The 26,873-nt window shown below is 43.2% G+C and overlaps 1 protein-coding gene across 1 annotated transcript in view; it reads right to left on the bottom strand.

Annotated features, from left to right (window-relative positions):
• The window catches only part of LOC132114377 (uncharacterized), a 61,334-nt gene extending 38,828 nt beyond the window's left edge, over positions 1-22,506 (bottom strand). The window contains exon 1 of the mRNA XM_059522478.1: positions 21,730-22,506. Coding sequence (XP_059378461.1) covers positions 21,733-22,383 — 651 coding nt within the window. The 5' untranslated portion in view covers positions 22,384-22,506 and the 3' untranslated portion in view covers positions 21,730-21,732. The remainder of the gene's footprint in view (positions 1-21,729) is intronic.
• Positions 22,507-26,873: the final 4,367 nt, after the last annotated feature.

The raw sequence follows: 26,873 nt of genomic DNA, 5'->3' as shown, positions 1-26,873 counted from the left end.
CCAGTGACTGAAGGTTAGCCAGCAGAATGGTTGGAAGAGGAGCCCAGAGGGGACGGCTCTTCCCCCTGTTCTTGTTGTGTTTCCTTGGTTGCGGCTGTACTGTCCAGAGACAATCATAGTTTGTTTAGAGATTTTACTGAAACATGGCACAGAAACATTTGGAGCGGAAATAATTTTTTTTTATTTCAGAACTATAACCAGCATCACAGCTGCATCCCACAAAATGCACAAAAATTGATTGCATCAGCTCTCTACTGCCTACACACTCCAATTAGCAGCCAATCACAGGCTTTCAACATTATACAACCTATTACAATTTACTATCAGCTGAACTTGGAAACCTCCTTAAATTAACATAGCATGTAAATGTTAATCTATTACAACTTCTAAGAGAATCTGGGCTGACTGGTATTGCACATACCTTTTTTCATTTTATTTATTTATTTAATTTTACAAATCCACCCTCTGTGGTGCACATCTGTTTCTAACAGGACAACTATTTACAGAAATGGTTTCAGTTATTGATGAAGCTGGCATTGTTCCAGTTTCCAACTCGGCCACTGATCTCAGTTCAGTCTCAGCTCTGCCTATGACAGTTTCTTTGTCCTTAGTAAGAGCTGTGTTCACATCATAGTCCCAGTTTCCTCCTTTATAAGGAACATGCTGATTTACATTGCTGTTACACATTGCTCATTCACACATTGCTCATCGCATATCTTTTTACACAGTTTCCATTTGACCAGATATATTACTGGACCCAGCACTTTTGAAATGGTACCACTCCATTTAAGGTCCTGACTTTCGAGGGTCTGTCAAACTTTATGGAGTGATCAAACTTTTATTTTGGGTAATCATAAATTACATGTTCTTTAACCTTTTTTAGAATGGGGTCCATCTTTGTTTCATATGCAAGTCATTTTGCAGTGACAGGAAGTTCCTCCAGATATGACAGTCTATACACTGGAATGGGCTGGATAGAATCATCCTCTTTAACAGGCAGCATTTATAAGGCATCAGCATATCTATGCTGTTCAGATCTTTTGTATTGGATTTCAAACTGGTATGCAGATAAATTTTTCTTTATTATATATATATATATATATATATATATATATATATATATATAATTTATGGCGGTAGCAAGGGTTGTTACTCCATTTTAGGACCTAGAATTTTCAACAAAGGCTTATGGTCTGTGGAATAAAATGAATTGTCTGCCTAAAAAGTAATCATGGACCTTCATCACTCCAAAAACAAGTCATAAAGCCTCTTCAGTTTGATAAATGTTTCTCTCAGCTTTTGTCAATATTCTAGAATTCATAAAATGAACTCTAAGCGAAGGAGATGGGGTGGAGGGGGCATGCTGATAAACCATCAATGGAGACAGGTAAGTCAGCTGTATTTATACCCTAGGGTTGTTTATCTTAAGTGTGCTCAACCTGGGCTGATTAGGCTAAGTATCTGACGTGCTCCTCCTGAATCTTGTTAATGAAACTTAATTTCACAAGTTCACACTTACATTTAATTAGCTGAAGTATTATAATGCCTATTTGGCTTGCTGTCTGGGGAAGGGCTCCGAGCTTGGGAATGGCCCGAACCTAGAGTACCCCCCAAAAAAGCAATAACGGAAAGGACAGCCGCCAGACTAAGGACCCCCCTCCCCCCCCCCACAATAGCATTGAGATTTGGCGGGGGCTGATATTTGGAAAGTCAGCTGGTTGACAGGTCGGAAGAGCCTATGTAGTCCAGTGGGAGCAACTTTACATATTTGGAGAGGTAGGCCCTACCAGCTGCTTGTATCGGACTGTGTGATTTGGGGCTCCCGGTCGGGCTGTTGCTCAACCGGAGCATCTCACTGCATTGGAACGGATGAGCCCTACCAGCTGAAAAGCTGAAAAGCAGGAGCAGCGTGATTGGATAGCCCGACCAGGAGGGCCCGAGTTGCCTCGACTGGAATAGGTCACAGTGTTGGCTGCTAATCAGTGGGCAACCAGGGCAGATAACTGACTGAGAGGGCCCATGAAGCCTCCGACTGGAGATCAACACTCAGGACGACTGACGTGTAGGTCCTCTTTGTTGAACAGATAAACAGGCTTTGGGCCGCCGACAAAGAGGACTCTTGCGACATCCAACGGGAGATCAATACTCATGGCATCAGATGGATAAGACCTGCTTGTGGGCAGCAAGTAAAGAAAACCCAACCGGGAGCACTCTCGCCGACATCTGACGGGAGCTCAATACTCACTGCATGAGACGGGTAAGCCTCGCCAGCCAGGGAGCGGGAATAGGAAAACCTGACTGTGCAGGCTCTTGCAGCAACCGATGGGAGATCAGGACATCAAACGGTAAAGCCTCTCCAGGCAGGGGGAAAAGATTTGGACTGCGTTTGGAGGCCGAGACTCTTGTTGTCATACGGCTGAGCCTCGTCATGCGTCAAGCAGGAACGAAATACCGATGGGAGCTCAATACTCAAGGCTTCAAACGGGTAAGCCTCGCTGACCGTAGGAGGAAAAGACAAGGGTGTGTGAGCAAGAGGCTCACGCCAGCATCACATGGGAGCTCAATACTGACAGCATCAGATGGGTAAGCCTTTTTTGACCATAGGATGAAAAAAGTTGTCTAGCCGGGAGACTCTCGGCGACATCCGACGGGAGCTCAATGCTCAGAGCATTGAATGGGTAAGCCTAGCCGACCGTAGAAAGGAAAAAGTAATGTTGTCTAGACGGGAGGCTCTCATCGATGGGAGGTAAATACTCACGACATCAAATGGGAAAGCCTCTCCGAACGTAAGATGGAAAGGTAAAGTTGAATGGCCAGTATTTGGCCAGACAGTGAAGGAGTTTTATTATTATTATTATTGTTATTATTTTTTTTTATTTATTATATATTTTTTTGTCGCCTAAAATAGAGGTGCATGGGAGAATTGCGTCTGAGAATTTCTAAGGAGGAGGTATTAGAAGATGGACTTTTATGGTTGGATTGGAGAAGAAAAAGTCAGTTGCCTCACTGCATCGAATGGGTAGTCTCACTGATGTAAGACAGAGGCAAGGTTGTGTAGCTGGGAGGCTCTTGCCGCCATCACATGGGAGCTCAATATTCACGTCATGAACGGGTGAGCTTCACTGGTAGTCGGATGTAAAGGCCAAGATCGCTTAACCCAGAGGGCTCTTGCAGCATTCGACAGGAGTTCAATACTCAGTGCATGGACGGGTAAGCAACACCGTCAGTTGAAATAAAACATTAATTTAACCAGGAAAGATCTTACAGTGTCTGACAGGAGTTTAATACTCATTCTACAACAAAAACAATCAGAGCGCCTCGCTATCACTAGTTTTATTTTGATCTCCCGGGTCCGCTATTAGCTTTTAGCCCGTTAGCATCAGCGGCGTGGTTGCAGCTAACTGTGCTTACATTGCTAATACTCTATTCACACACATTACCACTGCTGTACTCACTGTTACTTGCTTTAATGGCGGATGAATGTCTCCACTCTGTGCAGCTCGAGCTCGAGGCCGTGGGAAAGCAGATTCGCGACCTGGAGGTGAGGCAGGCCCAGCTGAGAGAGCGGAGAGCCGCGCTGGAATCATCCCGGGCTGACGCTCACAAGTCCGGGGTAAGTATACAGCGATCTGCTAACAGTCCCACCACGTCTACTCCGTGTGTTTCTCTGCACAGGCCCGGTGCACCCAGGACGCGATCTTCCCAGATGTCCTTCACTGCGACGCCGGGACATCACGGACCCTGGGGGCATCCACAGCGGAGGACGCGAGCCGGGTCCCGGGCGACGACTTCTCCCCCTCCTGCCTTCGACATCTCCATCCGGAACCGCTTCGCTCCCCTCCGCGAGACAGGACGCGACGCAGTGATCATCGGAGACTCCATCGTCCGACACGTAAGTGCCACGTTAGCCGAAGGTAAAGTGCACACTCATTGTTTGCCTGGTGCTCGTGTTCTCGATGTTTCTGCGCAGATACCCGCGATCCTGAAGGCCGACGAGAGCCCCAGAGCAGTCGTGCTTCACGCCGGGGTTAACGACACCACGCTGCGGCAGACGGAGAAGCTGAAGAGGGACTTCAGCAGCCTGATCGAGACGGTTCGCAGCATGACGCCCGCGGCGACGATCGTCGTGTCAGGACCACTGCCCACGTATCGACGAGGACACGAAAGGTTCAGTAGACTTTTTGCTTTAAATGAATGGTTGTTGTCATGGTGTAAAGAACAGAAACTGCTATTTGTTAATAACTGGAATCTTTTCTGGGAGCGTCCTAGGCTGTTTCGCGCTGATGGATTACACCCCAGCAGAATCGGAGGGGAGCTGCTCTGACAACATCTCCAGGACACTTCGCTCCATGTGACTAGTAAAACAATTCTCTAATAACTATTATGATGAGTTTTGTTCCACCCGCTTAAATGATAAAAGTACTTGCGCTGTAAAAACTATTAAGACAGTGGGTGCTTCTCAATATCCCTACTCGTCTCCTCGCTCCTCCGTCCTCCATCCTATGACCCGGAAACCGATCGAACACAGCCATCTTGAAGGACATCTCAATTCTCTAATTGCACCACGAGGAGACGAGGATCGAGGAGGGAGGAGGCTTTATGAGGAGCGATCAGCGAGGATACACAGGTGTATCCTATGCGGAAGTATTTTATCGACTTAACGTGACGCACGTATAAATTCTCCTCGCCCTTCACATCTGTTGTAACAATTTTTATTTATATTTTACCTTTTCACTTCAAATAAACCATGCATGTCATATATTTCAAACAGGGCATCTTGCTTTATTAATATTTATTATGAATGTCTTAATTAACAAACTTTAACAACATAAGGGCAGATCCCTTTAATTACAGCTGATGACACTTTGAAGTAACGCTGAAGGGAGCGAGGATAAATCATTTCACTTGATTCAAGTCCTCCATCCTCACGTCTTTTCCTTGCGTCCTTCCCTCGCATCCTGAAAGGGTGGAGCTAAGACACGAGGAAAGGAAGCGAGGAAAGGAAACGAGGATGCACAAATATGAATTGAGAAGCACCCTGTGTCTGTTCCCCGAATAGTGAGGTCACAATATAATGCAGGATCTAGAAAAAATCTTATCGTAATTAAACCAGAAAAATGTAAAGTAAATGAACAAAAACAATTTTTAAAGTTTGGGCTCATAAATATTAGATCACTCACACCCAAAGCAGTTATTGTAAATGAAATGATCACAGAAAATAGTTTTGATGTACTCTGCTTGACTGAAACCTGGCTAAAACCAAATGATTATTTTGGTCTAAATGAGTCTACTCCACCAAACTACTGTTATAAGCATGAGCCCCGTCAGACTGGTCGTGGCGGAGGTGTTGCAACAATATATAGTGATATTCTCAATGTTACCCAGAAAACAGGATACAGGTTTAACTCTTTTGAAATAATTCTGCTAAATGTTACACTGTCAGACATGCAAAAGAAGTCTAATGTATCTCTTGCTCTGGCTACTGTGTATAGACCACCAGGGCCGTATACAGAATTCCTAAAAGAATTTGCAGATTTCCTCTCAGACCTTCTAGTTACAGTTGATAAGGCGCTAATCATGGGAGATTTTAATATTCACATTGATAATGCAAATGATACATTAGGACTTGCGTTTACTGACCTAATAAACTCCTTTGGAGTCAAGCAAAATGTCACCGGGCCCACTCATCCTTTTAATCATACACTAGATCTAATTATATCGCATGGAATCGATCTTACTGCTATAGATATTGTACCCCAAAGTGATGATATTACAGACCATTTCCTTGTATCGTGAATGCTGCGTATAACTGATATTAACTATATGTCTCAGCGTTACCGTCTGGGCAGAATTATTGTTCCAGCCACCAAAGACAGATTCGCAAATAACCTGCCTGATCTATCTCAACTGCTATTTGTACCCAAAAATACACATGAATTAGACGATATTACTGACAACATGGGCACTATTTTCATTAATACATTAGAAGCTGTTGCCCCCATCAAATTGAAAAAGGTTAGAGAAAAACGTACTGTGCCATGGTATAACAGTAATACTCACTCTCTCAAGAAAGTAACTCGTAGTCTTGAACGCAAATGGAGTAAAAATAACTTGGAAGTTTTTAAAATTGCATGGAAAAACAGTATGTCCAGCTATAGACGGGCTCTAAAAACTGCTAGGGCAGAGCATATCCACAAACTCATTGAAAATAACCAAAACAATCCAAGGTTTTTATTTAGCACAGTGGCTAAATTACAAATTACCAGACGCCACCTGATTCAAATATTCCACCAACGTTAAACAGTAATGACTTTATGAATTTCTTCACTGATAAAATAGATAACATTAGAAATACAATAGCGAATGTAGATTCTACAGTGTCTAACACTTCAGTTTCATCCATCGCACCCAAAGATAAACTGCAGTGCTTTACAAATATAGGACAGGAAGAGCTAAATAAACTTATCACTGTATCTAAACCAACAACATGTTTATTAGATCCTGTACCCACTAAATTACTAAAAGAGCTGTTACCTGTAGCCAAAGAACCGCTTATCATAAGCGGTTCTTTGATATCCGCTTAATATCATTTAATATCATTAACTCGTCGTTATCTTTAGGTCACGTCCCAAAACCATTCAAGCTGGCGGTTATCAAGCCTCTTATTAAGAAACCAAAACTAGATCCTAGTGTACTGGCAAATTATAGGCCTATTTCAAATCTTCCATTTATGTCTAAAATTTTAGAAAAAGTTTTATCTGCTCAATTGAGCACCTTCCTGCATAAAAATGATCTGTATGAAGAATTTCAGTCAGGTTTTAGGCCCCACCATAGCACAGAAACTGCACTTGTTAAAATTACAAATGACCTACTTCTTGCGTCAGGTCAAGGCTGCATCTCATTTCTAGTCTTACTTGATCTTAGTTCTGCGTTCGACACCATAGACATGACATACTCATAGATCGATTACAAAACTATACAGGTATTCAAGGGCAGGCTCTACGATGGTTTAGATTCTGCCTGTCTGATCGCTACCATTTTGTTTACTTAAATGGGGTGTCATCTCATTTATCATCAGTAAAATATGGAGTGCCACAAGGATCCGTCCTAGGTCCCCTTCTATTTTCAATATACATGTTGCCCCTTGGTAATATTATTAGAAAATACGGAATTAGCTTCCACTGTTATGCTGATGATACTCAGCTATATATCTCAACGAGACCAGATGAAACCTCTAAATTATCTAAGCTAACAGAGTGTGTTAAAAATGTAAAATATTGGATGACAAATAATTTTCTCCAATTAAATTCAGATAAGACAGAGATATTAATTATTGGACCAAAAAACACTGCCAAGCTACGAAACATGTTATCTGTTTCTGATGCAGAAAAGCTAGTTCATGCATTCATGACCTCTAGACTGGACTATTGTAATGCACTTCTAGGTGGTTGTCCTGCTTCTTCAATAAACAAGCTACAGGTAGTCCAAAATGCAGCAGCTAGAGTCCTTACCAGGTCAAGAAAATATGATCATATTACCCCAATTTTACAGTCTCTGCACTGGCTACCTATTAAGTTCCGTATCAGTTACAAATTATCATTACTTACCTATAAGGCCCTAAATGGTTTAGCTCCTGCGTACCTAACTAGCCTTCTACCACGCTACAACCCATCACGCACCCTAAGGTCACAAAACGCTGGACTTTTGGTAGTTCCTAGGATAGCAAAGTCCACTAAAGGAGGTAGAGCTTTTTTCACATTTGGCTCCCAAACTCTGGAATAGCCTTCCTGATAATGTTTGGGGTTCAGACACACTCTCTCTGTTTAAATCTAGATTAAAAACGCATCTCTTTCGCCAAGCATTCGAATAATGTATCTCTTAAATTGGGAGTGTAGTTGCATCTGCATTTTTATTCTTTAGCTTGGGTTAAACTAATTTTACTTTGTTGGATCAGCAGCTATGCTAATGATGTCTCTATTTTGTTTCTATGTTTTGCGTAACTAGGATTTACACAAGCTCCAGTCTGGATCCAGAACACCTGGGAAGAGATGATGCTGACCCTCAGAGGACCCCAGATGATCCTAACCTTTAATCAACAAACAGAACTAACAATTATTGCTACATGTGTGACTGCATCATATAATTACTATTAATTAATAAAATTGATAGTTCATCATCTAGCTGACTACGTCTTGTATTATTATTATTATTTTTATTTTTCTAAAATCCTGTCAAACGTGCACAAACTACTAGCTACTACTAAATATTGTAAAAACATAATTTTCTGTAAAGTTGCTTTGTAACGATTTGTATTGTAAAAAGCGCTATACAAATAAACTTGAATTGAAATAAACTTGAAATTGAACGGCGTCATAGGAGTAAGCTTTGCTGGTAGTTGAACGGAAAAGTCAAAGGTTGGCTCCATCGAGAGCACTCTTGCAGCGCCTGACAGGGAGTTCAATACTAAGAACAATTTGGTTGTCTAGAAGGGTAGACGCTATGGGGATTACTTGCATAATTGTTTAACAAATCCAATGAGCTGCTTCCGATAACAAGTCAGAAAATCTTGGTGCAGTCATTGTATTCAAAAATTAAGCGTACAAAAAATAAAATCGAATTTCCTGTGCCATTGTACCCCAAATAAGTGCCATGAATCAGCAATATGGTCATTGACAAACCGTCATATTGTCAGCACATGAGATCGACGATACATATCGACGATATAATCGTGCATGGGTGGAGTAAGAGAGAGACTGTTTATTCTTGTCATAGCATAACTATTTGCCATTTTAAACCATGCAGGTGCATGAAAGAGAGCCTATGGAATCACCAATAATCACCAATACTTAATACAAAATTAAATACTTTCAGACGTACTGATAAACTGACATTAAATATAAAAATACTATATTTAAAACAGCTAGTTCATATAGTCAGGCACTACAGTCATCTCGCTTGTCCTGTGACAAATTTGCCGCATCTGTGCCCAGAAGTTATCAGTCTAAATGTTCCTGCAAAATCAGTCAATGGTGATGAACAATAGTAGATTTCATTTACATTTAAGTCCAACAATTTAACCCTAATATGTACGTAAACAAACGTGTTAAAATATAAAGTATTCAAAACAGGTAAGTTCATATATTTGGAGTAAAGTTCAGTTGAACTGATGCTTTAGTCATACGCGCTCAGGACCACGTGCCTCATGATGAGACCGACGCACCGCCACAGAAACAAGAATGAGATGCATTCTAACATAACTGTGGCATTAAACTCAGTGAGAGCTCGTTTAAAATATTGCACATATCAGATTACCTGTTAAAGTGCAATGAAATACCTTATATCTGCAGACAATGTACGTCTGTTTGTGAATGGAGACTTCTTCACACACTATAGGCTCAAATTATCCTTTGCGAGCACGGGCAAGAGTGAAATGCAGTGCTGGAATGGAATAACAGAGCAGTTTGATAGCCGGATTATAGTAGGCCACCTAATAATGATAATAAAATACATTAATAGGAGAATGAGCCTAATATCGTATTGACTATCGTCGATACGCAGTACTATCACCACAACCTAGGATGCATAGGCGTAACTTAGAAGCGGAGGTGATGTTGACTTTTGTCAGAAGAGTACCAAGACCCATGGCATGATGAAAAAAATAAATAAATTCTCCCCTCTCTTTCTTCTCTCTCTCTTCAAGGTGATTATGTTTGAAAATGGTGAGTTATGCAGAGCTGAAAGATCGATTAGGAGTTTCTGACCCCAGAATTATCCAAGTAGCCGCTCCAATGGCTAAAGCAAAACTGAGAATGTGGGACATCGAAAGCTGATCATGAAACCTTGTTCAAATTCACATCGCTTATTGGGGAAAACTGAACAACTTATTTCAGTGAAACGCTTAACGTAATGAAAATCAGAAAAATGCAACTTTTGATGTCCACATTCAAGGATCTATTTTTTTATTTTTTATTTTTTATGAGCATGTATATTAGATTGTTAGCGATGCATTACGTTCGTTTAGATTGTTAGCGATGCATTTTTTTTTAATAGGCTCCTGTGGGAGCGAGAACTGCTGTGGCAGTAGGGAAAGTTAGAAAAGGCTCCTGCGGGATCAGACACTGTTGCGGCAATTGGGAGATACAGAAAAGGCTCCTGGGGAAGCAGACACTGCAGCGGCAGTGGGGAGATACAGAAAAGGCTCCTGCGGGAACAGACACTGCAGCGGAAGTGGGGAGATACAGAATGGCAGTGAGGAGATAAAGAAAAGCCACCTGCGGGAGCAGACACTGCTGCGGCAGTGGGGAGACACGGAAAACAAAGAAGTAGAGTGGAGCATGAGAAGAGGAGGAGAGATAGCTGCTTGAGCCACCCGTGGAGCTTGCTTTGGCTGCTGTAGTTGTTGGCTGCGGGAAGAGTAGAAGGGTTAGTAACATTTGATGGGGCAAGCTAAAAAAGCCTGGGTAGCCCATTGTGCCTGGTTCGATCCCGGGTTTCGGCAAAAGCTCCCACTCTTTGTGGGGAAGTCGAGGGCTAGTGGTTAGAGAGTTTGACTACTAACCCTAGGGTTGTGGGTTCGTGTCTCAGGCTGGCAATACCATGACTTAGGTGCCCTTGAGCAAGGAACTGAACCCCCAACTGCTACCCGGGCGCTGCAGCATTAATGGCTGCCCACTGGTCCGGATGTGTGTTCAAAGTGTACATGTGTACTTTGGATGGGTTAAATGCAGCTCACAAATTCTGAGTATGGGTCACCATACTTGGCTGAATGTCACGTGTTGCCAGCTTAGCAACTGGTTGCCTGATTTGACAATTCCTCAAGCCTTGTCCATGTAAGCCCTCTTGCCTGGGTCCTCTCCACCACTCCTTGCACTCGCACCAAGCGCGGCTCGAACCCGGGTCTCCAGCATGGGAGGCAGACGCACTAACAAGGAGGCTAAATGGCTACAGCCACTAACATCTGTCGCTAGTGCGTCTCTTGAGATCGGGGAGTGAGGTTAACCTGCACAGCACTACCCACTGGCCTTCACTTCCAAGCAGTTTCTAAAGATATTTACTTGCATGCTTTTCCTATTACAGTCCTAAAAAGACAACAGAAATTTTACTCACACTTTGCTGCTCTGTGGCAAACACAAGGGTAGTTGTGTTTTAGATAAATTCTGAGTGATCATGCCAGTAAATGGTGAAATATGTCCCTAAATAAATTGGTCCATTTATCTCCAAATGACTACAGCCCCATTGACTCCCTCTGCCAATGCATTGATGAAATAAATAGTTGGATGTGCCAGAACTTTCTTCATTTAAATAAGGAAAAAACTGTCATTGTCAAAAAAAAGTCATTGTATTTGGAAACAAAGATGAAGTTTTCAAGGTGAATGCATACCTTGACTCTAGGGGTCAAACAACTAAAAATCAAGTCAGGAATCTTGGTGTGATTATGGAGACAGACCTTAGTTTCAATAGTCAAGTCAAAGCAGTAACTAAATCAGCATACTATCATTTAAAAAAAACATTGCAAGAATTATATGTTTTATTTCCAGCCAAGACTTGGAGAAACTTGTTCATGCCTTTATCACCAGCAGGGTGGACTATTGTAATGGGCTCCTCACCAGCCTTCCCAAAAAGACCATTAGACAGCTGCAGCTCATCCAGAACACTGCTGACAGGATTCTGACTAGAGCCAGGAAATCTGAGCATATCACTCACAGTCCTCAGGTCCTTACACTGGCTTCCAGTTACATTTAGGATTGATTTTAAAGTACTTTTGCTCATTCCAAGATGGTGCCGCACATGGCTGCTTCAGTGCTTGGCTCTCCAGTGTTTGTACTGTTTTTGTTCGTTTTTCCTGTTTTTTGTTTAACAAACACGATCAGTTTCACCAGGGATGAACTGCTGAACATTCGGCAGAACACACCACATGATATTTTTCCGGATTTCTATTATACAGACGTTTTACTGAACATTGTTATCGGAGGAGCAGCGGCGCTGATCAAGCGCTTCAGGACGCGCAGGCGGGGAAAGCGAGCGGGAACGCTCGTCAGACTCAGGAAGTGCGGATTTCGAACGCCGTTGCCTAGCATCCATCTCGCAAATCTCCGCTCTCTACCCAACAAAACGGACGAACTCCTTCTGCTCTCTCGGACAAATAAGGATTTCTCTCACTCTGCTGCTCTGTGTTTCACGGAAACCTGGCTGAATGACGCCATACCGGACAGCGCGCTCCATCTGCCGGGCTTTCAGCTGTTCAGAGCGGACCGTGAAACAGAATCAACTGGGAAATCGCGCGGCGGGACATGCTTTTACATCAATGAACGGTGGTGTACAGATGTAACTGTATTAAAGAAGATGTGCTGTCCTGATCTAGAAACGCAGTTTATCAACTGCAAGCCGTTCTATTCGCCGCGGGAGTTTCACTCGTTCATTCTGGTTAGTGTTTACATTCCTCCTCAAGCGCATGTGAGCTCAGCTTTACAGAAACTCGCTGATCAGATCACAGACACAGAACAACAACACCCGGACTCTGTTTTAATCATTCTTGGGGACTTTAATAAAGCCAATCTCTCCCGTGAACTGCCAAAATACAGACAGCATGTTACCTGTCCCACCAGAGACAGTAATATACTGGATCACTGTTACACCACAATAAAGGATGCATATCACTCTGTTCCACGAGCAGCTTTGGGACGTTCTGATCACTGTCTGGTTCATCTTATACCGACCTACAAGCAGAAACTTAAATCTGCTAAACCTGTAGTAAAGACTGTGAAGAGATGGACCAGCGAAACAGAGCAGGACTTACAATCTTGTTTTGACATCACAGACTGGAGCGTTTTTGAAGCTGCTACCACTGATCTGGACGAACTCACCGAGACTGTAACATCCTATATTAGTTTCTGTGAGGATATATGCATTCCTACCAGGACTTATTTAACATTCAACAATGATAAGCCATGGTTTACAGTAAAACTCAGACACCTTCGTCAGGCCAAAGAGGATGCCTACAGAAATGGGGACAGGGTCTTGTACAATCAGGCCAGGAACACACTGAACAAAGAGATTAGAGCGGCTAAAAAGACCTACGCTAAAAAGTTGGAAGACCAGTTTACTTCCAACGACTCTACTTCAGTTTGGAGAGGACTGAGAGCCATCACAAACTACAAGACACCATCCCCTTGCACTGAGGCTAATCAACGACTTGCTAACGACCTGAATGAGTTTTATTGTAGATTTGAAACCCCCAACACCCACTCTGACCATCTCCCTACACAACCATTAACACCTCCTGCAATCCCCTTCTCCATACCTCCTGCTCTTCAAATCTGTGAAGATGATGTGCGCCAGGTCTTCAAGAAAAACAAAAAAAGAAAAGCACCAGGCCCAGATGGCGTTACACCAGCCTGTCTGAAAATCTGTGCTGACCAGCTGGCCCCCATCTTTTCACAGATCTTCAACAGATCTCTGGAGTTGTGTGAAGTGCCTTCCTGCTTCAAACGCTCCACCATAATCCCCATTCCAAAGAAACCCAAGATAACAGGACTTAACGACTACAGACCTGTGGCTCTAACGTCTGTCGTCATGAAGTCGTTTGAAAAACTGGTTCTGGCTTATCTGAAGGACATCACTGGACCCTTACTGGACCCCCTGCAGTTTGCGTACCGAGCAAACAGGTCCGTGGATGATGCAATCAACATGGGATTGCACTTCATCCTGCAACATCTGGACAAAACAGGGACTTATGTGAGGATCCTGTTTGTGGACTTTAGTTCGGCTTTCAACACCATCATCCCAACAACCCTCCAGACCAAACTGACCCAGCTCTCTGTTCCTAGCTCTATCTGTCAGTGGATCACCAGCTTTCTGACAGATAGGCAACAGTTAGTGAGACTGGGGAAATTCATGTCAAACAGCTGCTCCACCACCACTGGTGCCCCTCAGGGATGTGTTCTCTCCCCTCTGCTCTTCTCCCTGTACACCAACGACTGCACCTCTAAAGACCCCTCTGTCAAGCTCCTGAAGTTTGCAGACGACACTACAGTCATCGGCCTCATCCAGGACGGTGACGAGTCTTCTTACAGACAAGAGGTTGAGCAGCTGGCTGTCTGGTGAAGTCTTAACAACCTGGAGCTGAACACGCTCAAAACAGTGGAGATGATTGTGGACTTTAGGAGAAACCCCCCTGCACTTTCCCCACTCACCATCATGAACAGCACTGTGGCTGCAGTGGAGTCATTCAGATTCCTGGCAACCACCATCTCTCAGGACCTGAAGTGGGACAATCACATTGACTCCATTGTGAAAAAGGCCCAACAAAGGTTGTACTTCCTTCGCCAGCTGAGGAAGTTTAACGTGCCACAGGAGCTGCTGAAACAGTTTTACTCAGCCATCATTGAGTCAGTCCTGTGTACTTCAATTACTGTCTGGTTTGGTTCAGCTACAAAATCAGATATCAGAAGACTACAGAGAACTGTTCGGACTGCTGAAAGGATTATTGGTACTCCCCTGCCCACCCCCCAAGAACTGTACACATCCAGAGTTAGGAAAAGGGCTCAGAAAATCACTCTGGATCCCTCACATCCAAGTCACCCCATCTTTGAACTTTTGCCATCTGGCCGGCGCCTCAGAGCCGCAAATACAAGAACAGCAAGGCACAAGAATAGTTTCTTCCCCCAGGCAATCTACCTCATGAACAGTTAAATGTTTCCCACTTAAACTTATGCAAAAATGTGCAATATCCTTATATTTATTTGTTACCCCTCCATCCTAGAACATTCCTGCATCTCACTCAATCCTATTCCATTGTCATTTATAGCACAAATGTTTATACACTTATTTATTTGCCAATTTGTAATTCTCCTGGAATTTTTTTTTTTTTTTTTGTCTGTGTGTTGTTGTCTCTGTGTACTGGAAGCTTATGTCACTAAAACAAATTCCTTGTATGCGCAAGCATACTTGGCAATAAAGCTCTTTCTGATTCTGATTCTGATTCTGTATATAAGTCACTAAAGCCCCTTTCACACTGCACGTCGGACCCGGCATATTGCAGGAACATTGCCGGTTCGCCTTCTGTGTGAAATCAAACACGTCCCGGGATTGATTCCGGCATTGAATCCGGGTCGGGGACCTAGTAACATTGCCGGGTTCGGTCCCGGGACGAGTGCCGTGTCGTAGTGATGACGCACGTTATCGCGCAACTCTTTTACCGGCTGTTTTGAAGGAAGATCAACGTTCACAACAAAAAATATGTGCAAACTGTATGAAGCAGAGATCAGTTAGTGCCTCACCTTCCGCGCTGACACCGAGATCGTTCAACAGCTTCAGTGAAAGTATAACGTGCCTAACGTTTTCGACTCATACATTACACGTTATGCCCTGATGTCACATGTCATTACGGGACCTTTACGGATTGAGTGTGAATGCATTCACATATTCCGGGTAATCACTGGCAGTGTGAAAGTGCAAAATCTAGCAACCCGGGAACAAATGCCAGAACACTTTACCCGTGTATTTGCCGGAATCGCAGTGTGAAAGGGGCTTAAATGACCTAGGACCGAAATATATTGCAAATATGTTCACTGAATATAAACCTAAAAGAGGACTCAGATCATTAGGATTGAGTCAGTTAGAAATACCAAGGGTTCACACAAAACAAGGGGAGTCCGTCTTTAGTTACTATGCTGCCCGCAGTTGGAATCAACTTCAAGAAGAGATCAGATGTGCTAAAACACTAGTCATATTTAAATTTAGACTTAAAACCCATCTGTTTAGCTGTGCATTTATTGAATGAGCACTGTGTGATGTCCGAACTGATTGCACTATATTTTCACTGTTTTTTTTTAATTTTGTAAAATCCTTTTCTAATTCATATTTTTCTTCATGATTATTTTACTTTCTTTTATGTAAAGCACTTTGAATTACCATTGTGTACGAAATATAAATGCCATATAAATAAACTTGCCTTTCCTTGCCTTCCAGAATAATTGCATGAAATTTATGTCTGTATCATCTCAGTGTGGATGACACATCTGGAAAAAATGCCTTGGCTTCGTGGTTAAAAATAGCATCATAAAAGTTTCTAGCATTTCTAAAACTGCATTTTTCCATCTCAAAAATATCTCTAAATTACGGCCTATGCTCTCAATGTCAAATGCAGAAATGTTAATCCATGCATTTATGACCTCAAGCTTAGATTATTGTAATGCTTTATTGGGTGGTTGTTCTGCACGCTTAGTAAACAAACTACAGCTAGTCCAAAATGCACCAGCAAGAGTTCTTACTAGAACCAGGAAGTATGACCATATTAGCCCGGTCCTGTCAACACTGCACTGGCTCCCTATCAAACATTCTATAGATTTTAAAATCTTGCTTATTACTTATAAAGCCCTGAGTGGTTTAGCACCTCAGTATTTGAATGAGCTCTTGTTAAATTATAATCCTCTACATCCACTGCATTCTCAAAACTCAAGCAATTTGATAATACCTAGAATATCAGAATCAACTGTGGGCAGCAGATCCTTTTCCTATTTGGCGCCCAAACTCTGGAATAACCTACCTAACATTGTTCGGGAGGCAGACACACTCTTGCAGTTTAAAATCTAGATTAAAGACCCATCTCTTTAACCTGGCTTCCACATAACACACTAATATGCTTCTAATATCCAAATCCTTTAAAGGAGTTTTAGGCTGCATTAATTAGGTGAACCAGGGAACACTTCCCATAACACCTGATGTACTTGCTACATCATTAGAAGAATGCCATCTACGCTAATATTAGTCTGTTTCTCTCTTATTCCGAGATCACCGTGGCCACCAGATCCAGTCTGTGTCCAGATCAGAGGGTCACTGCAGTCACCAGATCCAGTACGTATCCAGACCAGAAGGTGGATCAGCACCTTTATTTAAGGGCAATCCAAAGAGTAAACAGTCCATGCAGGAGTCAAAACATCAATCCAGATAACATAAACTTGACAAGGACACAAGGCGAGAACAATAATAGAACGGACATGATAAACCAACAAGGACTCCGTGCCACATACTAAGACAGACAGGGTATAAATACAAGGGAGATCTCAACGTTAATGGGGAAGAGACTGAGTGCAATGATTAATTACCAGTGACAGCTGAGTGCAATGATTAGACAGAGGTAGTGGGGAATGTGGTACATGAAGTGACAGACACCGTGGGGAAGGAGGACATCTAGTGGTTACCCAGGGACACAAACCCAGACACTGTGACACTACTGCCCTGAAAGACAGCGGAGACCAGGACAACTAGAGCCCCAGATACAGATCCCCTGTAAAGACCTTGTCTCAGATCTGCACAATCTGACTTTGCTGCAGCCTGGAATTGAACTACTGGTTTTGTCTGGCCAGAGGAGACCTGGCCCTGCAACTGAGCCTGGTTTCTCCCAAGGTTTTTTTCTCAATTCTGTCACCGATGGAGTTTCGGTTCCTTGCCACTGTCGCCTCTGGCTTGCTTAGTTGGGGTCACTTCATCTACAGCGATATCGTTGACTTAATTGCAAATGAATGAGATGATGACATCACTGAATTCAATGATGAACTGCCTTTAACTGTCATTTTGCATTATTGACACACTGTTTTCCTAATGAATGTTGATCAATTGCTTTGACGCAAAGTATTTTGTTTAAAGCGCTATATAAATAAAGGTGACTTGACTTGACTTCGTTTGGAGCTTTGCTCAAATGGTACTTGTTGGTAGGCTTACCAACTTAGTAAATCTCTGACCACCAACAATTTTGCAAAAAAATCCTGAGTTCTAGGTAAAGGATATTGTTCCACAGGGCCGTGAACAGACATTATGAGGGAGAGTGGCCCAAATAAAAAGGGGGCACTAAGGGGGTGGGTGGTTGTTAATACAAATTATCCAGTTGTTACAAATACGCAGTTAAAAGAAAACACAGCATAATCTGTAATAATTTCAGACATTATTGTAGATATTTGGATAAGAATGTGGTCTCCCTCACTCTCTGAGCCTGCTTCTGCCTTATCTTCAATGGAAGTAGGGGAGAGTGGGGTAAGTTGAGCCAGTGGGAAAGTTGACACAACCCTTGTATCTTGGCAACTGTACACTTTTACAGTCATGTGACCATGTATTTTGGAGCCACCCATCATTTATGCCAGACTGTGAAAAAGAGAAACACATGAGAGAAGTGGACCGCACCCATTTACTTTTAGCTTGCCAAAGTAACATTTTAGCATAAAATATGTAATGGTTGTTACATCAAAGTTCAATTTTTTCCAATTCAAGTTTATTTGTATAGCGCTTTTTACAATACAAATCGTTACAAAGCAACTTTACAGAAAATTAAAAATAATAATAATAATACAAGACGTAGTCAGCTAGATGATGAACTATCAATATTATTAATTAATAGTAATTATATGATGCAGTCACACATGTAGCAATAATTGTTAGTTCTGTTTGTTGATTCAAGGTTAGGATCATCTGGGGTCCTCTGAGGGTCAGCATCATCTCTTCTCAGGTGTTCTGGATCCAGACTGGAGCTTGTGTAAATCCTAGTTACCACGGGATGTAAATCCCGTGGCAAAACATAGAAACAAGATAGAGACATCATTAGCATAGCTGCTGATCCAACAAAGTAAAATTAGTTTAACCCAAGCTAAAGAATAAAAATGCAGATGCAACTACACTCACAATTTAAGAGATACATTATTCGAATGCTTGGCGAAAGAGATGCGTTTTTAATCTAGATTTAAACAGAGAGAGTGTGTCTGAACCCCGAACATTATCAGGAAGGCTATTCCAGAGTTTGGGAGCCAAATGTGAAAAAGCTCTACCTCCTTTAGTGGACTTTGCTATCCTAGGAACTACCAAAAGTCCAGCGTTTTGTGACCTTAGGGTGCGTGATGGGTTGTAGCGTGGTAGAAGGCTAGTTAGGTACGCAGGAGCTAAACCATTTAGGGCCTTATAGGTAAGTAATGATAATTTGTAACAGATACGGAACTTAATAGGTAGCCAGTGCAGAGACTGTAAAATTGGGGTAATATGATCATATTTTCTTGACCTGGTAAGGACTCTAGCTGCTGCATTTTGGACTACCTGTAGCTTGTTTATTGACGAAGCAGGACAACCACCTAGAAGTGCATTACAATAGTCCAGTCTAGAGGTCATGAATGCATGAACTAGCTTTTCTGCATCAGAAACAGATAACATGTTTCGTAGCTTGGCAATGTTTCTAAGATGGAAGAATGCAGTTTTTGTAACATTGGAAATATGATTTTCAAAAGACAAATTGCTGTCTAATATAACACCCAGATTTCTGACTGTAGAGGAAGTAACAGTACATCCGTCTAGTTGCAGATTGTAATCTACAAGATTCTGTGTGGTGTTTTTTGGTCCAATAATTAATATCTCTGTCTTATCTGAATTTAATTGGAGAAAATTATTTGTCATCCAATCTTTTACATTTTTAACACACTCTGTTAGCTTAGATAATTGGGAAGTTTCATCTGGTCTCGTTGAAATATATAGCTGAGTATCATCAGCATAACAGTGGAAGCTTATTCCGTATTTTCTAATAATATTACCAAGGGGCAACATGTATATTGAAAATAGAAGGGGACCTAGGACGGATCCTTGTGGCACTCCATATTTTACTGATGATAAATGAGATGACACCCCATTTAAGTAAACAAAATGGTAGCGATCGGACAGGTAGGATCTAAACCATCTTAGAGCCTGCCCTTGAATACCTGTATAGTTTTGTAATCGATCTATGAGTATGTCATGATCTATGGTGTCGAACGCAGCACTAAGATCAAGTAAGACTAGAAATGAGATGCAGCCTTGATCTGACACAAGAAGCAGGTCATTTGTAATTTTAACAAGTGCAGTTTCTGTGCTATGGTGGGGCCTAAAACCTGACTGAAATTCTTCATACAGATCATTTTTATGCAGGAAGGTGCTCAATTGAGCAGACACAACTTTTTCTAAAATTTTAGACATAAATGGAAGATTTGAAATAGGCCTATAATTTGCCAGTACACTAGGATCTAGTTTTGGTTTCTTAATAAGAGGCTTGATAACCGCCAGCTTGAATGGTTTTGGGACGTGACCTAAAGATAACGACGAGTTAATGATATTGAGAAGCGGTTCTTCGGCTACAGGTAACAGCTCTTTTAGTAATTTAGTGGGTACAGGATCTAATAAACATGTTGTTGGTTTAGATACAGTGATAAGTTTATTTAGCTCTTCCTGTCCTATATTTGTAAAGCACTGCAGTTTATCTTTGGGTGCGATGGATGAAACTGAAGTGTTAGACGCTGTAGAATCTACATTCGCTATTGTATTTCTAATGTTATCTATTTTATCAGTGAAGAAATTCATAAAGTCATTACTATTTAACGTTGGTGGAATATTTGAATCAGGTGGCGTCTGGTAATTTGTTAATTTAGCCACTGTGCTAAATAAAAACCTTGGATTGTTTTGGTTATTTTCAATGAGTTTGTGGATATGCTCTGCCCTAGCAGTTTTTAGAGCCTGTCTATAGCTGGACATACTGTTTTTCCATGCAATTTTAAAAACTGCCAAGTTAGTTTTTCTCCATTTGCGTTCAAGACTACGAGTTACTTTCTTGAGAGAGTGAGTATTACTGTTATACCATGGCACAGTACGTTTTTCTCTAACCTTTTTCAATTTGATGGGGGCAACAGCTTCTAATGTATTAGAGAAAATAGTGCCCATGTTGTCAGTAATTTCGTCTAATTCATGTGTATTTTTGGGTACAAATAGCAGTTGAGATAGATCAGGCAGGTTATTTGCGAATCTGTCTTTGGTGGCTGGAACAATAGTTCTGCCCAGACGGTAACGCTGAGACATATAGTTAATATCAGTTATACGCAGCATGCACGATACAAGGAAATGGTCTGTAATATCATCACATTGGGGTACAATATCTATAGCAGTAAGATCGATTCCATGCGATATAATTAGATCTAGTGTATGATTAAAACGATGAGTGGGCCCGGTGACATTTTGCTTGACTCCAAAGGAGTTTATTAGGTCAGTAAACGCAAGTCCTAATGTATCATTTGCATTTTCAACGTGAATATTAAAATCTCCCATGATTAGCGCCTTATCAACTGTAACTAGAAGATCTGAGAGGAAATCTGCAAATTCTTTTAGGAATTCTGTATACGGCCCTGGTGGTCTATACACAGTAGCCAGAGCAAGAGATACATTAGATTTCTTTTGCATGTCTGACAGTGTAACATTTAGCAAAAGTATTTCAAAAGAGTTAAACCTGTATCCTGTTTTCTGGGTAACATTGAGAATATCACTATATATTGTTGCAACACCTCCTCCACGACCAGTCTGACGGGGCTCATGCTTATAACAGTAGTTTGGTGGAGTAGACTCATTTAGACCAAAATAATCATTTGGTTTTAGCCAGGTTTCAGTCAAGCAGAGTACATCAAAACTATTTTCTGTGATCATTTCATTTACAATAACTGCTTTGGGTGTGAGTGATCTAATATTTATGAGCCCAAACTTTAAAAATTGTTTTTGTTCATTTACTTTACATTTTTCTGGTTTAATTACGATAAGATTTTTTCTAGATCCTACATTATATTTTGACCTCACTATTCGGGGAACAGACACAGTCTTAATAGTTTTTACAGCACAAGTACTTTTATCATTTAAGCGGGTGGAACAAAACTCATCATAATAGTTATTAGAGAATTGTCTTACTAGTCACATGGAGCGAAGTGTCCTGGAGATGTTGTCAGAGAGCAGCTCCGCTCCGATTCTGCTGGGGTGTAATCCATCAGCGCGAAACAGCCTAGGACGCTCCCAGAAAAGATTCCAGTTATTAACAAATAGCAGTTTCTGTTCTTTACACCATGACAACAACCATTCATTTAAAGCAAAAAGTCTACTGAACCTTTCGTGTCCTCGTCGATACGTGGGCAGTGGTCCTGACACGACGATCGTCGCCGCGGGCGTCGTGCTGCGAACCGTCTCGATCAGGCTGCTGAAGTCCCTCTTCAGCGTCTCCGTCTGCCGCAGCGTGGTGTCGTTAACCCCGGCGTGAAGCACGACCGCTCTGGGGCTCTCGTCGACCTTCAGGATCGCGGGTATCTGCGCAGAAACATCGAGAACACGAGCACCAGGCAAACAATGAGTGTGCACTTTACCTTCGGCTAACGTAGCACTTACGTGTCGGACGATGGAGTCTCCGATTATCACAGCGTCGCGTCCTGTCTCGCGGAGGGGAGCGAAGCGGTTCCGGATGGAGATGTCGAAGGCAGGAGGGGGAGAAGTCGTCGCCCGGGACCCGGCTCGCGTCCTCCGCTGTGGATGCACCCAGGGTCCGTGGTGTCCCGGCGTCGCAGTGAAGGACATCTGAGAAGATCGCGTCCTGGGTGCACCGGGCCTGTGCAGAGAAACACACGGAGTAGACGTGGTGGGACTGTTAACAGATCGCTGTATACTTACCCCGGACTTGTGAGCGTCAGCCCGGGATGATTCCAGCGCGGTTCTCCGCTCTCTCAGCTGGGCCTGCCTTACCTCCAGGTCGCGAATCTGCTTTCCCACGGCCTCGAGCTCGAGCTGCACAGAGTGGAGACATTCATCCGCCATTAAAGCAAGTAACAGTGAGTACAGCAGTGGTAATGTGTGTGAATAGAGTATTAGCAATGTTAGCGCAGTTAGCTGCAACCACGCCGCTGATGCTAACGGGCTAAAAGCTAATAGCGGACCCGGGAGATCAAAATAAAACTAGTGATAGCGAGGCGCTCTGATTGTTTTTGTTGTAGAATACAATAGAGGATATATTCACACGTTATATAAACGGAAACGATGATGTATAAAATTGTTTTTTGAGTTAAAAATAGTCAATGAAAAGAATATAGTGACGGAGCTCAAACGCAGTACAGCCGCCAACAACAAACAGAAGCAAATTTATCCAGGTCTAAATATATTTATGATACATATAGGTAATTAAGCAGCATATCAAACCATGCAAATAATTTAGCCAAATATTAGCCTGAATTAGTAAGAAAGCTAGTTTTTTATTTATTTTTTTATTTTTTTAATGGCCTATGGGACAAAGTGAGCTAAATGCTGTGGGGTAAATTGAGTTTGCATTTTAACTTACTCCATCATAAGGCACTGTACTTAAGTTAAATGGGGTCATATGATGCTTTTTTAAAAAGCATTGTTTTGTGTATTTGGTGTGATAGAATATTTTGACATGCTTTAATTTTCAAAAAAAAAACATTATTTTTCAAATACTGTACCTTATTGTAGTTCCTCTTTGCCCCGTCTCTCTCAAACACCTGGTTTTCTACAAAGCCCCTCCTTCCAACAAGCACAGTCTGCTCTGACTGGCCAGCTGACCCAGTGCATTGTGATTGGCTGAACACTGCAAGCACTCGTTGTAAATATAATGCCCTTTTCGATATTCACAATATTAATTTAATTACAACAATTAAAATGTGAAAACCTGCTAAATATTCTATGATTTACCTGCTGGCTTCTTGGAGCTTTGAATTCAAGGTTTTTTGTTTTGTTTTTTGTTTTTAAGTGTGTTTATATCAGCCTAGATCTGATTGGGTACAATAATTTCACCAGACATTCTAATTCTAAGAACATGGATATTTTGTTGTAAGCACTTTTAGAAGACCGAGAGTAAATCATTACCGACAGGAATACAAAAACAAACTACCAAATTATTAATTCACCGGATCATCCACTGACTGTAATGTGGATTGTAATGCATCTACCTGTTAATGAATGAGCTTTGGGAACTGCTGCACACAGATTCTGAGAAAACACAGAGTGGATTAGCGAAATCAGTGGATCTTTAGCGGAGTGGGAATGGAACGTTTTGAGCTGGGGTGATGTTGGGGGAGGGTTAGAGAGAGGGGCACCTCAGCTGATGAGGACAAAGGTGCACCAGGCCACCCCCCTGTGCATAGCCCTGCTGTACGAAAAATAACCATGGTTTTATTATAGTAAAACTGTAGTAACCCATGGTTTTTTGGCATGTTGACTACCATTTGTATAACCACAGATTTACTACAAATACCATGGTTAAACTACGGTAAATATAGCAACGCCATTCTATGGCGGTCCTTGAGGCCTACCAAGCGGAGCTGTTAAAAGGATTAGATGAAGGGGAGGGTATTACACCTGAGGCGGTAAAGGAATTACGGCGGGCAACGGATTTGGCGCTTCGTGCTACCAAACATACTGCTCGAGCAGTGGGCCGTTCCATGGCCGGTTTGATCACGGTTGAGCGCCACCTCTGGCTTAATCTCACTGACATAAAGGAGAAGGATAAATCTTTTCTCATGGACGCCCCTGTTTCCAAGGACGGTTTGTTCGGAGAGGCTGTCACTTCAGTGGTGGAGAAATTCAGGGCAGTGAAACAGCAATCAGCCGCTTTCCGCCAGCTGATTCCCCGCAGACCCAGGGAGGTTGAACGCCGACAGGCGCCCGCACGTTCTCGCTCAACCTCCTCTCACCGCCAGCGAGTAGCCTCTCTGGAGGAACCTTCACCTATGGCGCCCCCTCGCAAGGACTGGGGCCCTAGGGTTGTTCCACCGGCTCAACAACGCCAACGTAAGAGGTTGAACCTGAGTTCGACGGCTAACGCCTCTCGTTCTTGGGCACCGAACAGCAGCTCCTGATCCTTTTACTGCTTGCCAGGGACTGTGCCCTCTGCTAGAGAGCGCTGTTGGACCGCTTTCGCGCATCCAACACTCTCATTGCAGTGCCCACGCTCAAACTCTGACTGTCTCGCCGCAAACAGCGCTTCGAACAGCATTGGATCGAACTGTAACGCCAAACGCTCCCTCAGACACTCTGCGCAATCCAGCTTTCGGAGTTCGAGGGGCGTTTCAAAGGGTCTTGCACAGACGGCCCGTCATGACGGCTCGCACAGCCGCCGCTTTTTCGCTAGCGGCAGAGCCCGATGTTCAAACTGTTGGCCTAACTCATGCCGTGGACACGTTTCAGGATTACGCACAATGAGATGCAACGACTATTATGCATACACTTTCCCTGTGCACGAACACCGCAAGTTTTTCGTGCCCGGACATTTCAATGTGTGTGACAGCGTTGTAGGAAACGGACATTTTGAGACCGCTAATATTGTTTCGGGCCGTGTGGGAATGCTTGCCCGGCATTTCTCAATGGGTGTTACGCACAATTTGTCACGGATACACCATTCAGTTTCGGAAAGGCCCACCCCCTTTCCGCGGAATTCTCTCCACGGTGGTGAAACCGATGGATATAGCGGTGCTGCGACGGGAGATGTCAGCTCTACTAAACAAAGGGGCTATAGAAGAAGTACACCCCTCTCAGATGGAGTCAGTGTTTTACAGCCGTTATTTTGTGGTACCAAAAAAAGACGGCGGATTACGACCCATTCTGGATTTACGCCGTCTGAATCTTGCACTCAGGCTGAGCAAATTCAAGATGTTCACGGAAAAGTCTATTTTGTCTCAGATTCAACCAAACGACTGGTTTGTCACGATCGATCAGAAGGATGCATACTTTCATATTCAGATCATCAAGAGACACAGGAAGTTCCTCAGATTCGCTTTAGAGGGCAAAGCGTATCAGTACCGCGTTCTTCCCTTTGGCTTAGCTCTAGCTCCCCATACTTTCTCAAAATGTATGGACGCAGCTCTGGCCCCGTTGCGGCTCCAGGGCGTCCGTGTTTTGAACTATTTGGACGATTGGCTGGTGTTAGCGCAATCGCAGACTCAAGCACACTCTCATCGGGATTTTGTGCTGAATCATTTACACAGCCTGGGCTTACGCACGAATTTCCAGAAAAGTGTGTTAATCCCCTCTCAACAGATTACCTTTCTGGGAATAGAATTGGACTCTCGCGCGATGACAGCGAAGCTTTCTCTCCCGTGCGCTCAGTCGATTGCGTCATGCGTGCGGCACTTCAGAGCGGGTCACGCAGTGACCGTGAGATTGTGCCTCAGACTTTTAGGTCAAATGGCGGCGGCTCTTCCCGTAATCCATCTGGGATTGCATCACATGCGCACGTTTCAGTGGTGGACGAAACGACGGAATATTTCACCCCGTTGTCTTCCGCATCGAACGATCTCAGTGACACGGAGGTGTGTGATGTCATTAAAACTGTGGACGTCAGCCGAATTTCTCCGTACCGGGGTTCGGCTGGGGATCTGTGCTTCCCGAGAGACTGTCACGACAGATGCATCTTTGACCGGTTGGGGAGCTGTTTGTCAGGGGCGCCCAGCCTACGGAGTGTGGACAGCGGCACAACGCAGCTGGCACATAAACAAATTGGAATTACTGGCGGTCTTTCTGGCTCTCCAGTATTTTTCGAGTCTGCTGATCGGTCGTCATGTGCTTCTCAGATCAGACAACACAGCGGTCGTTTCGTACCTGAATCATCAGGGAGGATTATGCTCTCGCCCCCTGTGCAGGCTGGCGAGACGTATTCTTCTTTGGTCTCGCAACAAATTTCTGTCAATCCGGGCTGTTCATATCCCCGGACGACTGAACTTCGGAGCGGATTTACTATCCAGACAGATTCTGGAGCAAGGGGAATGGAGATTGCACCCCCAGATGGTGAATCACCTATGGCGGATTTTCGGAGAAGCGAAAGTGGATTTATTTGCGTCGAGCACGACTACGCATTGCCCGCTATGGTTCTCCCTATGCCCTCCATCGCCCCTGGGTTTGGATGCGTTAGCTCACAACTGGCCCAGGACCAGTTTGTATGCGTTTCCCCCAATTAGTCTGATCCCAGCCGTATTATGCAGAATACGGCTGGACAGAGTGGAACAGCTGCTGCTGGTGGCTCCGCGGTGGCACACACAGCCGTGGTTTGCGGATCTGATCAA

Source organism: Carassius carassius, chromosome 33, assembly GCF_963082965.1.
Source record: "Carassius carassius chromosome 33, fCarCar2.1, whole genome shotgun sequence".
NCBI classification, from domain to species: Eukaryota; Metazoa; Chordata; class Actinopteri; order Cypriniformes; family Cyprinidae; genus Carassius; species Carassius carassius.
The sequence above is the reverse complement of the archived record's forward strand: the minus strand, read 5'-3'. Positions and strand labels throughout refer to the sequence as shown.